We start from the raw sequence: 16,292 nt of genomic DNA on the forward strand, positions 1-16,292 counted from the left end.
ACCCCCGAGCTGCCCCCACCCCCCAGCTCTTCCATGGCTATTTTCATAAGGATCCAGGTGCCTGCCTGCCAGTGAAATTCAATGGTGGTGAGGTTCCTAAGTCCCTTGGGCTCCTTTTGCAGCAGACATTCAGCCAGGTGGAGAGAGGAATGATTTGTTCCAGGACCATAGAAAGGAAATGAACTATGAAACTGGGACAGCTGGTCGGGGGAAGTTGACTCTCTTTCTAGATGTTGGTCGCTTCTTTCTTTCTTTCTTTCTTTCTTTCTTTCCCCTCATCTATCTTGGTTGCTAAGGCAACTTCACAGCTGGGCCTGCAGCGCACAGGCTCCCAGAGCCCCGCTTCTGCTGCGGATTGAGACTAGAATCCCGGCTCCCTGGGAGCAGGAGGCAGGAGCCAAGCGCATCTTCTCTCTGCTTCTCATCCCAGCACCAGCCAGGTGCTGGCAGTTATTTTGAGTTTCCCCCTCCCCCCTCGTTGCTATTTTCGGCCGCTCTGTCGGAATTGGGGTGGGGGGGGGGGGAGATGAGTCACCCCATCCGCAGCGCAGCCAAGGAGCTGCTCGGCAGAAAGCATCCTCCGGGTGGGGGGCTGGCGTCAGAGGTAGCGGGGATGCTTCATCATGCTGCAAAGAGCAGCGCGGCTGGGATCTTTCAAAGAGGTACCCGCACCCGGGCCTGGATCCTCCAGAGGAGTCAGCACACAGCAGCTCTCCCCGGGGCAGATTTTCCAGCCCGTGTACACACCGCTCTTTGGAAAATCCAGCAATTTAATTCAGTGTCCAAATGGGAGCCGAGCTCTTGTGAAAATTTGGTCCTAGAGCAGAGCTTTTAGAAAACCCTCCCATCTTAATATAATATTCCAGACACACACACACACACACTCTCACACGTGTGTGTGAATAGACGGTAGGCCAACGCTGTTGTGTGGGCTGGAATCAAGCTACATGGCTGGAGTCGGGAAGCCCTGATTTCATGCTCTAGTCTGTCACAGGCACCATGTCAGAAAAATTCAGGGGCGAGGGGAGTTGTGACAGCCTCTAGAATATTATATCAAGGTTGGAGGGGTTTCTAAAAGCTCTGCTCTAGGAATTATTTCAGGGCCAGTCTCTGACCTGTGCTCTACGGGAGGGTCAGACAAGAAGATCAAAGTGGCCTTGTAATCAATGAATATGTGATTATATGATAACCTGCAATGTTGGGGGTTGTGGGGGAACTGGAGAACACAATGGAGCATTTAGACCTATGAAAAGTCGGGGGGGAAGCAAGGTCTGGGGGCCTCCCTCATAGCAAATGACACCCCTATAGTCTAGGCAAGGCTGACAGATCACACAAGCACACATCTGTGTACACACACACATCTGTACACACACACACAGAGCTGTGTACACACAGAGCATCAGGAGAGTCTCAGCTCAGAGACCCCAATCAGCTTAGCTGTAAGGGGCTCCCCACCCAGGCCCCCGCCTCTGCTTCTCAGGACCCGTATAAAGGACGGAGCAGCCCTGGCCCAGGGGAAGGGAGATCTGGATCGTGTGGAGGTGTGAAAGCTTTAGTCAAGCAGTCGCGGTCCCTGCAGCTACCCTGCTCTGCGTGCCATCTGCCTTAGCTGCAAGGGGCTTGGTGGTGCGCTTGTCAGAGCAGCGATCCACAAGGGGTGGGTCTGGCTGGGGCGGAATGGGAGCAGCCAAAGGCTCCCGCAGCTCCCCCTCCAGCATGGAGCCCCCTTCCTTCATGCCGTGAAACCTTTAGCAGCAGCAGCCAAAGCGCCTTGCGCCTGGCGTGAGGAGGCCGCAGCGTGAGATGATTTGCTCCCTCCAGCAGCTTCCCTGTTGGGTCTGACATTTACCCCCCGGCCTCCCTTCCCCGCCCCCGGCTGCCTGGGGACAGAAGCTGCAGCAGAGAGAGTGGCTGGCGGGGGAGAACAGTGTATGTCTGCAAGCAGCAAGCCAAGGGGGGTTTAGCCTCTCCTTGATTCCCCAGAGAAAAACAGCTGCAACCTTTCTGGGCCGGCCCACTGGGGTTGCCAGCTGCACGGCCACCAGCCCATTAACCCTTCCTCGGAGTCAGCAGGACCCCCCAGGTGTAGCTGGAGCTTCCCGCTAAATGGACCCTGTTATTCCAGCCCTAGGCTCTCTCCCCCCCAGCTCTGCTAATCCCCCACAATCCTGACCCACGCCTCCCTGGCTAATCCATCCCAGGCTTCCCACTCCCCCAGAGCTCTACCAATGCACCTCCATCCTGACCTGCAGACGCCGTCCTAGTCCAGTTTAGCGTCGGCCCCTCTCCCCGGAGCCCCGCTTATGCCCCTCAATTCCAACCTCCATATTAATTCAGCCTTGGCCTCCCTCCCCCACCAGCTCTGCCAATGCACCTCAATCCTGACCCGCAGCCCCACCGTAGTCCAGCCCTGCCCTGGGATCCCCGCCCCACAGCACTTCTCAATCCCAACCTGCAGCCCCCTGCTCTCCCAGTCCTAGGCCCCCTCCCTAACCTCTTTCTCCTGATTTGGGAGCACTTTCCCAGTTCTGGTATATCCGAGTGCCAAGACCCACTACAGCAGAGACAGTTGATTTGTGTTATGTGGCTAAACGTCCCCAAAAGGTCAGCTAGAGAACCACATGATCTCATCCCAGCCTGCAACCTGAGCAGGATTTAAACCAACAGCAGCCATATGAAAGCACTAATCTCCTATTAGAAAATGGGTCCAGCCTGACTCGGCTGATGGTGTTGCAATAAACTCTATCTGAGATATTTATTCAGCCCCAATCATCGTAGTATCAGCACATCTCACAACCTTTAACACATTTATCCTCACAACTCTGCATGTGAGGCAGGGCAGCGCTGTTATCCCCACTATGCAGATGGGGAAACTGAGGCACGTAGCACCTAAATGACTTGCATAAGGCCAGAACTGAACCCAGGTCTTTTAAGTTGGAGGTCAGCCTCCTAACCATTGCTCCAGCCTTCCTCTACCAGCCTCAAAATCATTCTTTAAAAGTCAGAGAGATCAGTGGCCTGTTTATTGTGAGGGACTCATTTGCATGCAGAAGCAAAACAGCAAGGTGCTGAATAATCAGAGGAAGAGGGAGAGCGAAATTTCATCTTAGAACAAGGAGTACAGAAGAGCTAATCCTGAAAGCAGCCAGTTCTTTGCTATTTATATCTGTGCAACTTGGAGCAGATCTGATTCCTGAGATAAAGTAGAGGGGGAAAATCCTTTATAGAGCTCCGTATTGTCAGGAAACGGATGTTTTTGTTCCTGTTGTAGAGGCAACTTGAGGAAAGGCTGAAGAGGGGAGCAAGGGAAAGCAATGGAAGAGATGCATCTCAGATCCTACAAGGTTGGGTCTAACTAATGCTTGGATGGGAGATCTCCCATGGAGGCTTGTGCCAATGCTCCACACACTGGTATCTCTCTAGTTCTGACGACCTGTGTAGTTGGCAGTTTTGCAAGGCCCCATGACATCTACTGTAATAGTTATTTGTCCCCGTGGAAGGGGGCAGTAGCTGCCTTAGCTCTGAAGCCCTTTGTTTTACTGTCGGAGGTCATCACTGGGAACCGATGCCCTTGGATTCAACTCTGGCTGGCTGGGCAGTGGCCATGAGGCAGAGTTGAGGATCTAGGATACACAGGGAGCTTTGCATGAAGCTCAGCTGTTAAGGGTGACGAGCAGGGTAGAAATGCCTAGAGCGATGGCTCCAGGTCAGACCATGCTGTCAAACCTGCCACCACAGGGAACCCCAGTTCTAGAGGCCCAACCTCCCGGGGCAGGTTTAACAAGGACAGTAGTAACGTAACTCCCCTGCCAATAGGGAATCAGGCGGGTTCCCCACTTGTGGCAGTCCCAGCTAGGGTTACCAGATGTCCCGATTTTATGAGGACAGTCCCAATTTTTGGGTCTTTTTCTTATATAGGCTCCTATTATCCCCCACCCCGTCCCGATTTTTCACACTTGCTGTCTGGTCACCCTAGTCCCAGCCCAGCACAAGGTAGGTCCCTCCATCCACCCTAACCCTCTCCCCATGCACGTGTAACCCTATGCTCCCCCCTCTCCCCATGGGGTTACTGTGCCCCTGGGTGGCAGGGCAGAGCAGTGTGGGGGAAGAAGGCAGGGCAGAAAGAGTGCTGGGGGCTTGAAGACCCTCCTGGGCAGGGCTCCACCTTCCTCTGCCCCTTCCACACACTCCCTACACTTCTCTCTCTTTCTCCTTCATCCATCTTTTTCTTTCTTTCTTTCTTTCTTTCTCCTCCATCCATCCATCCTTCTTTCTTCCTTATCCATCTTTGTCGCTTTCTCTCGCCTCCAGCAAAAGTCTCGCCCCTTACGCCCTCCTCCTCCTTTGATTGGCCGCGGCGCGCACCAACGAGCGGCCGCCTTTGGGCCCCGCCCCTTCGGAACGTTGTGTATCCGATTCGCTTCCGGGCGGAACCCACGTGGAGTCGGCGGGAGCGGGCGGCGCGAGCCCGACTCAGTTGCGCGACCCGGGTAAAGCGCCGGTTCGGTTCGGTTCGGTCCGGTCCGCGGCGGCCCAGTGGGAGGCGGGGAGCGGCTGGCAGCGCCCCGCCACACCCCTTCCCCAGGGCCCGGCCCTGGCCCGGTGCGGCCTGGGCCTGGCGGCGCGCCCACGCCCTGGGGCCTGGCCCTGGGTCCTGCTGGGCACTGGGGCCTGCACTGCAGATCCTGCACCGTGCACTGTGCAGCCTGGGGCCTGGCACTGCACCCTGTGTCCTGCTCTGGATGCTGGGCATGGGGTCCTGCACTGTGCAGCCTGTGGCCTGGTACGGTGCACCATGGGACCCCGACCCTGCACCAGACACCCTCACTTCCCAGCCGGGTATCACGCTCTCTGGGCGCTGTGTTATTTACTGAGCCGCAGGAGCACTGGGCTTGCACTGTCCACTACGAGCCATTCGCCGTGTGTCATGCACCCTGGGTCTTGCACCCTCAGCTCTGAGCCGTGCACTGTGGGTCCAACACCCTCAGCTCTGAGCCATGCCCTATATACCATACGTGCTGATTTATAAATCCAGCTCCACCTACTCTGGTTCGTGCCCCATCCACCCTCAGCTCTGAGCCGTGCGCCCTCGGTCCTACATTGCGCACCCTTGTCCTCTTACATGTTTGGCTTATCGCATCAGGGCAACTTGCGTGGTTGGCTAATGCACAGGTTGGATGCTGTTTAACCCCCCTTAACGTGCTGCGAGATATTAAGAGGACGGCGGCAGTGGGTTGTAGGCCTACCCGCAAAAGGGTGAGTACACCGGACAAAATGGAAGGTGTGTTTCCCTGTTAGTGTTGGAAGGAGCACAGTGCAGTGGCTAGCTTACTAACCAAGGCTGCTGGAGATCTGGGTTTAAGGCTTTATTCCACAGTGGCTGTCTGTGTCTCCATCTGTTAGTCCCCAAGCTGGGGTCAAGCACTGTTCTAGGGGTGCAGAGAATAAATCAGTTGAAGATTTTTGAGGTGCTGAGATGAAACAGTAACTTTCTCCGAGCGAGGTGGCCCTCATGTTATTAAGTGCACGGGGTTCCTAGCATGGAGCTCCGTCTCACGGCTTTGCGGAAGATGCCATTCTCTAGATTTCTGAGGATCATAAAAGGCGCTCTCCTCCCCTGTGCAGACCTTGGCTGTGTTGGATCCCGGCTCTATGTCCGCCTCTCCTCCAAGAGCAAGCCATGGCTGGAAGAGGAGGCAGAGGGAGGGGTCGGAGCCAGATGACCTTCAACGTGGAAGCTGTGGGCATTGGGAAAGGCGACTCGCTGCCCCCATCTACCCTCCAGCCCTCGCCGCTCTTCCCTGTGAGTCCGTCACGTCGGGGTCCCCTTCTTAAACACACAGTCACTATGGCGTGGGTGAAAGGTGCTGGATTGGCCGCACTGGGGCGGGGAGGCCCCTGTGCACAGAGCAGGGAGAGCGGCGGGGCAAACATCCCCCACCCGCTGCCCTGCCAGTGCCCCTCCCTTGACCTGGGGGGAGTCTACGTGGCCTTTCGGCACCCCGCCAGCAAGGCGGCTGACTGGTGTCAAAGGGGGATGTGGAAGTGTGTCCTCTGAGAGCTGAGACCCACAAACTCATTGCACTCATGGCTCTTTCCAAGCCATCAGGAGGGAGCAGCTTCTGGGTGCTGCCAGCCTGGAATTTAAGTGAATCCAGACTGTAGATCAGGGGTTCTCAATCTTTTTCCTTCTGAGTCGTGTGTGTGTGTGTGTCGTCTCCTCCCCTCCCCCCCCCCCCCCCCCAACATGCTATACAAACTGCATGGCTCACAACTACTGTTTTTCTGCATATAAGAGCCAGGGCCAGCGTTGGGGGTAGCAAGCTGGGCAGTTGTCCAGGGCCCCACACCACAGGGGGTCCTGCGAAGCTAAGTTGCTCAGGCTTCAGGTGGCGGGCCTTGGGTCACCGGGCTTCAGCCCCATGCGGTGGGGCTTTGGCTTTCTGCCTTTGGCCCCAACCAGACTAATGCCAGCCATGCTTGGCTGGGCCCCTGAAACCTGCTTGCGGCCCCCCGGATTCCTGGCTGAGAACCACTGCTGTAGAGGACTCCATAATGCACTTTATAAAGTCTCCATAGCCCCATCCCCCTCACATCTATGGACACAAACACACACACATCTGTGCCTACACTCACATACAGACACACACACACCAATGCATGTGTATGTACACACCCATTCATACGTATGTACATATTCACACCCATGCTTGTGTGTACACACACGTGCACCCGCACCCGCACATGTGTACGTATATAGTTACCCATGCAGATGTATGTACATAAACACACCCATGCATACATCTCTATACACGTACATACACTTGTACATATGTACATACACACACACAAAGGTACATACACACCAGTGTGTTTATTCGGCAGAGCTGGGCTCAAACCAAAGCCCCGGATCCGAATTCCCTTCCCTAACTTTAGGGGGTTCGAAATCCAGGTCGATTTCACAGCTGAGCCCCCTTCTCTCTCATGATGCTGTACCCCTGCATACGTATCATCAGCTTGGCAGCCCCAGCTTTGAAGTTGATACTTGCTTTTCTCCCGTCCTGTCTCTGTAGCCCATGGAGTACAAGCCAGTCCCTCTGCAGACGGGTGAGGAGGTGGAATACATGCTGGCACTAAAACAAGAGCTGAGGGGAGCCATGAAGAATCTGCCATATTATGTCAAGCCGGCCGCCCCCAAGAAAGGTACCCGGGGCTGCTCCAGTTGATTTAGGACCAACATTTTAACTGTATTCCTCCCCCCCCCCCCCCCCCAAAAAAAAAAAAAAAAAAAAGGACTTTAGACAACTTAATGCAAATGAAAACACTGGGCCTGAATTCTCAGTGTTACTAAAGTCCTTTACACATGAGGCAGTGGGACCTAGTGGCTGGTGCACATCGCTAGGGCAAACGAGACCTGAGTTCTATTCCTGGCTCTGCCACTGACCTGCTGGGTTACCTTGGGCAACTCACTTCCCCGCCTCATGCGTCAGTTTCCCCATCTGTAAAATGGACTTACTGATGATAAGAGATAGGGTTTTTTATTATTATTATACCAGTCAGCAAGCATAAAGCAGCCTTAAATATAAGTTATACCCATTTTAAGGCCCCTTTACACTGCCAGACTGGTATAAAGGGGCTTTAACGTGGTCTGTGCTTAAAAATTGTATTGGTATAATTATGTTGGTCAGTGGTGAGATTTATTTATCAATATCGTTATACCAGTTCAACTCCTAGTGCGGACACAGTTTTATCGATGTAAAGGTGCCTTCTACTGGGCTAGCTTATTCTGGTATAGCTGTACTAGTCTAAGCATTTTTATACCCGAATGACTGCGTCCACACTACAGGGGTTGTATGGCTTAACTACACCGGGCTAGTTAAATGTGTAGACAAGGTCTGAGTTTGATTGAGAATTCAAGCCCATTTATATGCTGATTATAAAACTGCAGTTTTGACCCCTGTTTGTATGTTTCTTTTCAGATGTTGAGCGCTACTCAGATAAATATCAGATGTCCGGCCCCATTGATAATGCTATTGATTGGAACCCAGGTATGCATGGGAATATTTTACAGTCTAACCCTTGCTCACCTTTCTCTTCAGAGTTTTATTCTAGGAAGATTGATTCACAACTGTGGAGAATCGCAAAAGACGCAGCTAGATCTATTACCTTTATAATAACACCGGAGACACAACAATATGATAGGACAGGAGATCCGGTGAAACTGAAAGGCAACACATAGAGAAGTGGTGAAAGAATTTATTTTACATAGTCTATGGAACTCTTGTGCCACAGGATATTGCCAGAGTAAAAAGCATAAAGGATTTAAAAGAAGTTTAGACATGTGGATAAGAACATCCACAGTTACATTAGATAGATGGATAAATAAGAACAAATGATGATAGGTAGATAGATAAATGTATATGGGAATGGATAGATGAGTGCAGGTGGGGATGCAGAGATACATAGATTATAAACCCTCATGCTGCAGGGCACAAACCAATCACTAACTAGTAGGGGGTCAGGAAGAAACTTCTGTTATTCCATCATTGTCCACTCGAGGGTTTATTGCACCTTCTGAAATAGCTGGTTCTGGCCACTCTCAGAGATGGGCTACTGGAGTAGACGAACCAGGAGTCTGACTCAGTCTGGTGATTTTCTTATTTGTCTTTGCAGATTGGCGGCGCTTACCGCGGGAGCTAAAGATCCGAGTTCGAAAGCTCCGGAAGGAGAGTGAGTATTAAAGAAAATAATGATTAATGCAAGGTCACCCAGCAGAGCAGGGATTAGAACCACAGCTCCTGAGTGCCTGGCCAGTGCCTTATTTACTAGGCTACATAGATTTGATAGGGGCTGCATTTTATTCCTAACAGAAGAAAAGAAACATAATCTTTAGCCTGTGCTTGCTGTTCCCACAAGAGCTCGTATCTGGCTTCCTCCTACTCCCTTCTGGTCCTCTCATGCCCAGGATTGGAGGCAATGAGCCCCACCTGGTCTGGTTTCTAGCCTGAGTCAGCAGAATAGCCCTACCTCCTGCCAAAACCCAGCAGGGTTACCTAGCGTGTAACCCAGAAATGCAGCCCAATAATTAACGAGGTGTGTGTGCCAGCATCAGGCCAAGCCCTTATCCCAGCAACGCGAGCTTGGCCTGATGACATGTGGCAGGGCTTGGAGCATGTCAGTCGACTGCAGCTGGATCGTGATGCATGAAGGAAATGAAACCAGCTCTCCCACTGCCCATCGCATGGGGTCCCCCAGGAATGCCCCATTTTCTGGCTGTGTTCTGATCTTCTCTCTTCCTCTGGGATAGGAACCACCATTCTGATCCCCAAGCACAAACAGCGGCTCCCGGTGGACAAGGAGGAAGCTATTAAGAAACTGGAGGTAACGATGGTTTCCCTCTGATTTCCTGGGTGGGGAATCCTTCGGCTCCACGGCACGTCAGAAGGGTATTATTTCTATCCTGGATTGCTGAACTCCCCCTCTGGTCCCGTCCGCCCCCCAACCCCCATTCTGTGGCACACTCATTCAGGTAGCCATGTGGGGCAGCTACGCAAAGCGCGCTGCTTCGGGGATATCATGCATGCCATTACTCGCTGGGGCATGCGATACCCCAGGATATACCTTGCAGGTGGATGTGCGTGCCTGGCTGTGCTGTGGGTATTTGGCCAGAAGTGGCTGCATTACAGCGTGGGTTGCCGGGGAGCTGAAGTGGGAAGTGTCAGACTCTCAGCTGATGGCTCCGCAGGGTGGGACGGAGCCAGTGGGATGCCGGGGTGGTGTTTCTCTCCAACAGCCTGGCTTGACGCAGGGAACCGCACAGGAGCATCGCCGCTGCTTGATCGTCCTCTGGGCTTTTCTTTCTTATTAAACCCCAGACCCTTGAGAAGAAGGAGGAGGAAGTGACGTCGGAGGAAGAAGGGGAGAAAGAGGAGGAGGAAGAGGGCAAGGAGGAGGAGGAAGAGGAGTATGACGAGGAGGAACACGAAGAGGTAAGGTGCCTCCGGAGAGGCCGGCCAGCCGCGCTCTCTGCAGACCTGTTCTCAGTGGGAGCTTTGGCTGTGCAAGGCACTGCAGGATCGGGGCCTTTTATTCCCGTGGGAAGCAGCTGGCTGGTGGGTGGAGTTGAGCAGGTCTGATCCCAGTTCCCAGTGGGCGAGTGTCCATGTTGCAAACTTCACTGTCCCGGTTGGCCCCAGTCTCGGCAGAGAGGCTGAACGAGCTGCTTCTTGGCCCCTAGTGTGGGTCCCTCCAGGGCGGGGTGAGGCACAGGGGCAGCATGGGGAAGCCAGGGCCTGTTCTGTGGATGCACCAGTCTCGAGCATTGCACTGCAGCGCCTCAGCCAGACCAGCTAATTCCATCCTGACTCCCCACCCTCGTGGCTTCCATGGGACGTGCCCATCCCTTCCACTTCCTGTCCCAAACTGCAGCATTGCGGGGCGCTGTTAAACAGCCGCCCCCTTCCCACCCAGCAGTGGCTGCACTGCCATGCTGGGCACAGTGACCCAGCGCGTCAGCCCTTGGGCCCGGCAGGGCAGTTGACCAGCTGGGGCCGTCGACCTTTGCCCTCCCCAGAACTTAGCCTCCTTCTCCCTGCTGGTTCCCTAGGAGACGGATTACATCATGTCGTACTTCGACAACGGGGAGGAGTTTGGGGCCGACAGTGATGACAACATGGACGAGGCGATATACTGAGGGAAGCCGGGTTGCTCGGATACCAGACTGGCGCAGACGGTGCTCGGACGCCTGGGGCCCCGGATCCCAGCCATCTGCCCGCAGCAGGGACGGGCGTGCCACGTTGGTGACGGCCGATCCCTCAGGGAAGCGGGGGCCGTGTCTGGGCTCGCTGGGGACACCCCCATCCTTCCTCCAGCTCGGCCACCGTTTCTGTCGCCACAGTGGGAGGCCCGGCCCTTTGCTTCCTGCCTGGCTGCCACCCCTCTCCTAGTGGGCCAGCTGGGGGCGCTGATGGGTCCCCACCTTGGAACCCTCCAGAGGAAGATCTCTCGCTTCACCCCTAGGTGGTGCTCTTGATCCACTTTCCCAGCAGCTGCTTCTTGGAGGCGGAAGGAAAATTCTGCCAGGATGGAGAGAGAACTGAACTAAAGCTGACATAACCAGCATGTCCGAGCGACAGACATCCTCTGCCTTCGGACACCCATGCCCCCACCTCCCCCAGGCAGTCCTGCCTAGCTCAGCTGTGGGAGAAACTGACCAGAACACACCATCCTGGGATCTGCCCCAAAGGAGGAGGTGAAACCAGCATTGAAACACAGCAGGGAGTGGTGAGTGGCTCCCTCCCGCCCCCCAGCATCCAGTCCACTTCGCTCCCACCTGCCTCCCCCTGCGATCTGGAACTGAACTCTGGTCCAGCTGTTCGATCTGGGAACACAGAGTAGGTGTGTGTGTCAATTTCCGGGTTAGTCAACGGTTTTAATGGGAAACCCCATTGCACCAGCAGGCTCTTAGAGCTACAAGGGGGAACACGAATGGAGCTGTTCTCCAGTCCCATGCCCCTTCCCGGTCCTGGGCCTGATTCTCCAGGGCCTGACCCCTCGTGCAGCCAGCCGCTTTGCACCAATGTGAACGGCCTGGTGGGGTGCGAAGCAGGAGGTTGCACTGTTTTGCACGGGGGAAAACAACCGCACCAGATGTAGGGTCACGAAGAATCAAGTCCTTGGGGGGGTGGGGTGGGGTGGTTCACAGAGGATTTTAATCCCATTTCAGACCCCAGGCAGCCACCCGCTTCCCTGCCTCCCCTTGCCCCAAGGAGTCACCAGCTGACTTTGAGGGATCCCCCCAATCTTGGAGGTGCCCTATGCAGGTTTCCCGTGTGGCTGGTGCCCTGACATGCTCCTGAGGCTCGTCTCAGAATGGGATCCATCCTGTTTCACATCAGCCTGGCAGTGACTCGGATCTCACCAGTCTGCAAAGTTTTAATAAATGAGGGTGTTTTTACTGTCACTTTTAAATATTTTAGGGCGGGTGGATTAATAAATGAGGGAGTGTCTCCCTCCCCCAACAATGATTTTATGCTGCTCAGTGATTGATGGTTGTAATGTACTCTCCCCCGCCACATCCTGCCTAGCTTATAACCCCCATGCCCTGCAGCCCCCCCCCTTCCGGAACTGAGCCAGGCTGCAGGGGCTGGGTGTCTGGGGGAGGGGTGACTCCCTGGTTTGACCCCCTATTGAAAGAAACTGGTGAGTGCCCCCAAAATGTATTTGGATGAGTTTTAAAGAAAGATTCTGCACGCAGAAGTGTGTGTGTGTATCACGGGGTGTTTACACATGTGTTGTGTTTTGTTGTGTATGCAGGTATTGGTTGTGTGCTGCAGGTGTGTTTCTGCATGTGGTGCTTTTGCCTGTTTGTAAGGGTGGGTGTTTGTTGGAGGCAGAAGCTGTGTTGTGTGTGTCTGCGTAGGGTTTGCTCCATGGGTTTGCCTGTGGGTGTTTCTTTGTTGTGTTGGTGTATGCTGTGTGAACATGTTGTATGGGTTTGTACATGGTGTATGTTTTTGCATTTCTGCGTGTTGTGTTGTGTTGTGCATGTCTCTGTGTGTGTGTGCGCGTGCGTGCGTGCGTGCACGGGGATGTGTATTGGGTGTGTGTGGATGTGTATAGGGTGTGTATGGGGTGAGCGTGTCTGGTGCGTATGTGGCACGGGGGATGTGCGTGTCTGGTGCGTGTGTGTACAGGGATATGCATGGGTGTGCATGTCTGGTGTGTGTATGGTGTATGCGTGTCTCTGGTATGTGCATGCATGGGGGATGTGTGTACGTGTCTCTGGTGTGTGTGTGCGCATGGGGGATGTGCTCGGGTGTGTGCTTGTCTCTGGTATGGGTGTGGCACGGGGGATGTGCGTGTCTGCATGGGGGATGTGCAGGGATGTGTATGGTGCGCGGCCATTCCAGGTTTAGACCGAATCCCGGCAGGCCAGCCATTGTTCACCCTTGTTCCTTTCAGTGCCCTCACAGATGACACTCCCTGTGCATCTGATTCCACAGGGTGGGCCGGTGGCTTTAGGCTGGTCATTCCTGAAGGAGCCTGCAGCATATGGTCAATGCCTCCAACACTGAAGCCCTCACCAGGGGACATATGAGCTGCTCTCCACCTCACCTGCAGCACTCCTGCAATTGGGCCAGAGAAACTGGTTTTACTGGGAGCTTCGGAGCTAGGATCAGGCAGCGGGAGGCGCTCTATGTTTTATTATTTCCAGAGCCCTGAGATCCAGATTCTCCTTTCGGAGCCATCAATGCAAGTCCATTGAGTTGAAGTGAATAGAATTTGAACTGCAGGGTTAATTTGAGGGAAAGGGATGGGTATGGAATGGAAATGACATAAAATGAATGTACCTAGATTGGAAGTTCTTTGGGGCAGGGCCTATCTCTTTGTTCTGTGTTTGTCCAGCACCTGGCGCCATGGGGTCCTGGTCCATGACTCCAGGGCTCGTAGGCACTGTGCATTACAGATAGTAGAAATAACAGGGCCTGATTCTGAGCTTACTTATTCCGGTGTAAATCAGGAGTCAGTGAAGCCGCGTAGGTGTCAGTCTGGTGTGAGATCAGGTGTCAGTCCAGTGTGAAATCACAATCTAAATCTTGAAGAAAACAGAGTCCTCCAAGAGACTAAACTCTTGCCAAGTCTGATCTGAAGCCCTTTGAAGTCAATTGAAAGGTTACCACTGATTCCAATGGGCTTCAGATCGGGCCCCGGAACAGCAGAGCAGCTAGAGGTCGGAGGAAATCATTTGGATTCCTCTCTATGAATCTGTCATTGAGAAATTTGAAAGCAGGGCTGCTCCTTTGTGTTCTGAGCAGAGGGGGGTGTGTGTGTGAGAGAGAGAGAGAGAGAGAGAGAGAGACTGTTAGGTGTCGACAGAGTTGCAAAAGCAAAACCCACCTACGTCCACAACAAAACGAAATGCACCAGTTGGAAAAAAGCTTTTATGGTACAGGCTCTGCCGGGTGTTTTTAAAGAAGCAGCCTGTGTTGTCTACTCGGCCGGTAGGTGGTATCAGTTTGGTGGTCTTGTTGCAGCTTTTTAACATTCTCTTTTTAAACACGTCTGTTGGAATAAAAGGATTTGTCTGTTCCTAGCCCGTCTCGTTCTTTGCAGTCCGAGCTGGTGGGATCTTCCCCCAACCTCTACTGAGTGGGATTTGAATGATGCCTAATCCTATTCCTGGCTCGTGCTGCGGACCTTGGGCAACTTCCCTGGCTCTGTGCCTTGGTTTCCCCTTGCACCTTCAGTCTGTCTTGCTTTATGGGCGTGTCTCCACACAAAAGGTGTGCTGCTTTAACGAGTCTAGTTTAACGGGATAGTGAAAGCAGCCCAGTCCCCATCAGCGTGGGTCTAATTATACCAGTGTAAAGGTGCTCATACCATCCCGAAAAGGGGAGAAGCTATACTGGTGTAAGGCACCATGGGTGGTTGTGCCCCTTTAACTATCCCAGAATAGCTAAAGTGGGACAGTTTTGTGTGTAGTCCAGGCCCTAGACTGCGAGCGCTTCAGGACGGGGATTGTCTCAATCAATGTCTGCTTCTTCCGCAAGCCCATTCGCAAGGGTTTGACAGTGGAGCGTTCCTGATAGCGCTCCAGTCACAAACCCTAGCAGAGACCCAGCTTCGGCTCTTGCAGGTATTGCTCGTACCAACTCCTGGATCGAAAGCAGCTGCGTTTACACTGGGGCTTTGCCCAGTGCACCTACTTTGGTCTGGGGGGTGCGTGTGTGTGTGTATTTTTCACACTAACCAGCCGATCTATGCAGGCAAAACTTGTAAGTGTAGACTGGGTTTAGGAATAACTGTGTGTTCCTAACTTGTGGTAAAATGCTCAGGAAGACAAGGCAGTTTGCTGTTGTCACGTGGTTGGCGGGACGAGGGAAAACCTACATTCCTGTGTAGTCTTTAACTCGACCTGCTAACTGGTGGGACAGCTCCAAACTGCCTTGTCTTCCCTCGGGCTGTAACTGGCGTTGAGAGCGCATCTTTGTCGCTAGGGGATGTCTGCGTTCAGAGGGGGAATGTAATTTCCAGTGCTAGCTCAGCGTGGCCGCGGCAGCCTGACTACATACCGAGGGGCTCATGGCGGCTACACTGCTGTGGTTACCGTGCTAGCTGGATTCCAGCTCCGTGCGGGTACGTCTGCTCGAGCTGGAAAGACTGCGAAGCGCGGGGCGATTGACACCCACCCTGACCCTCCTGTGTCTGGCTCCTAGCCCCAAGGCTCGGCGGTGGGACCAAGCATGCGTGTGAAATTCATCCCAGGTTGTTTGTCTCCCTCTCTGAGAACAAGTCCCTGCAGCCAGGCCTGCGCTTGATGGACCGCCAACGGCTGGATTGTCTGGCTGCAGCAGTCGTGTGTGCGCGGGCTCTGGCAAGCCAGGAACCAGCTCTGGCCAGAGGTGGCAGGTGGGTGGGAAACGGGAGCTGTTTACTGTACAGAGCTGCGAATGCCTTTCTCCTGCAGCGCCCGCTGGAATGTCCTCACAGCCCTGTTTTCAGCTGCTCTCCAAGAACTTCTATATTTAGCCACTTCCAAGAAGAAGAGGGGACCAGCGCATTTTCCGGGACTTATTCCGCAGAGGAAAACCTGCTGGGACGGGCGTGGACGCAAACAGGATGAGGCGAGATTTCCATGGGGCACAGAAAGATTGCAGGGTTCCCTGCCTTTGCCCCAGAACCTCAGCTGGGGCTAGCACCAGTCACTGATCTACATCAACACAGGATCTGGGCCCATTTACCAGCTGGGAATTTTACCTGTTTCATCCTCTCTCTCCTCTTTTTCATTTTCTCTCTTCCTTTTTCTCCACCTTAATTTCTTTTGCTTCCCTGGTTTGGCGCGCGCTCTCTCTCTCTCTCTCTCTCTCTCTCTCTCTCTCAGGCCTTGCTGTACCCCTGCGGCTCTCCCAGGCTAGTTAAATCAGTATAACCCCTGGTGTGCCAGCCTTTCTAGTGGTAAGATGGGGCCTTAGAGCAGTGTAGTTTATTCCCATACAAGAAAGAGCATTGCATGGGGAAAGCCAGTGGGATTTAGGCACCTAAGTTACCTAAGCCCGTTTGAAAATGTCCCCCTCTGCCCACTGTGCACTGGGGTCGGCAGCTGCCCAAGGTGCGGGGCAATGGAAAACGAGGCCTGGATAGGGTGAACCTTGCACTGTGCTTTGGGTAATATTTATCTTGCCTTTTGGTAGCACCTTTTGTCTGAGGCTCTCAAAGCTTTCACAAACAGAAGGCTGGCATCACGTGTGTCACACCCATGTGACCCCACTGATGTCAATGGAGTTCCGCCA

General features: G+C 53.8%; 1 protein-coding gene across 5 annotated transcripts; it reads left to right on the top strand.

Annotated features, from left to right (window-relative positions):
* The first annotated feature begins 4,389 nt into the window (after nucleotides 1-4,389).
* POLR3GL (RNA polymerase III subunit GL) lies at nucleotides 4,390-14,075 on the top strand. Of its 5 annotated transcripts, none has more exons than XR_012636182.1 (9): nucleotides 4,390-4,490; nucleotides 5,626-5,803; nucleotides 7,074-7,203; nucleotides 7,980-8,048; nucleotides 8,674-8,730; nucleotides 9,308-9,381; nucleotides 9,876-9,989; nucleotides 10,607-11,397; nucleotides 13,005-14,075. XR_012636182.1 is itself a non-coding variant. In XM_074938545.1 (8 exons), exons 2-8 carry the CDS (start codon nucleotides 5,681-5,683, stop codon nucleotides 10,691-10,693), a joined length of 654 nt encoding a protein of 217 aa, XP_074794646.1. In that variant the 5' UTR covers nucleotides 4,390-4,490; nucleotides 5,626-5,680; the 3' UTR covers nucleotides 10,694-14,075. The 5 variants fall into 5 exon arrangements, 2 of the variants coding, with proteins under 2 accessions (XP_074794646.1, XP_074794647.1); XR_012636183.1 differs by having other exon boundaries at nucleotides 10,607-11,393; XR_012636184.1 differs by having other exon boundaries at nucleotides 10,607-11,283.
* The last annotated feature ends 2,217 nt before the right edge of the window (nucleotides 14,076-16,292 follow it).

Source organism: Natator depressus, chromosome 24 (assembly GCF_965152275.1).
Source record: "Natator depressus isolate rNatDep1 chromosome 24, rNatDep2.hap1, whole genome shotgun sequence".
Lineage (NCBI taxonomy): Eukaryota > Metazoa > Chordata > Testudines > Cheloniidae > Natator > Natator depressus.

Coding starts and splice junctions, on each gene's coding strand:
- POLR3GL (XM_074938545.1), top strand. CDS start 5,681: ATGGCTGGAAGAGGAGGCAGAGGGAGGGGTCGGAGCCAGATGACCTTC. Junction 7,204..7,979: donor GCCGGCCGCCCCCAAGAAAG/GTACCCGGGGCT, acceptor GTTTCTTTTCAG/ATGTTGAGCGCTACTCAGAT. Junction 9,990..10,606: donor ACGAGGAGGAACACGAAGAG/GTAAGGTGCCTC, acceptor CTGGTTCCCTAG/GAGACGGATTACATCATGTC.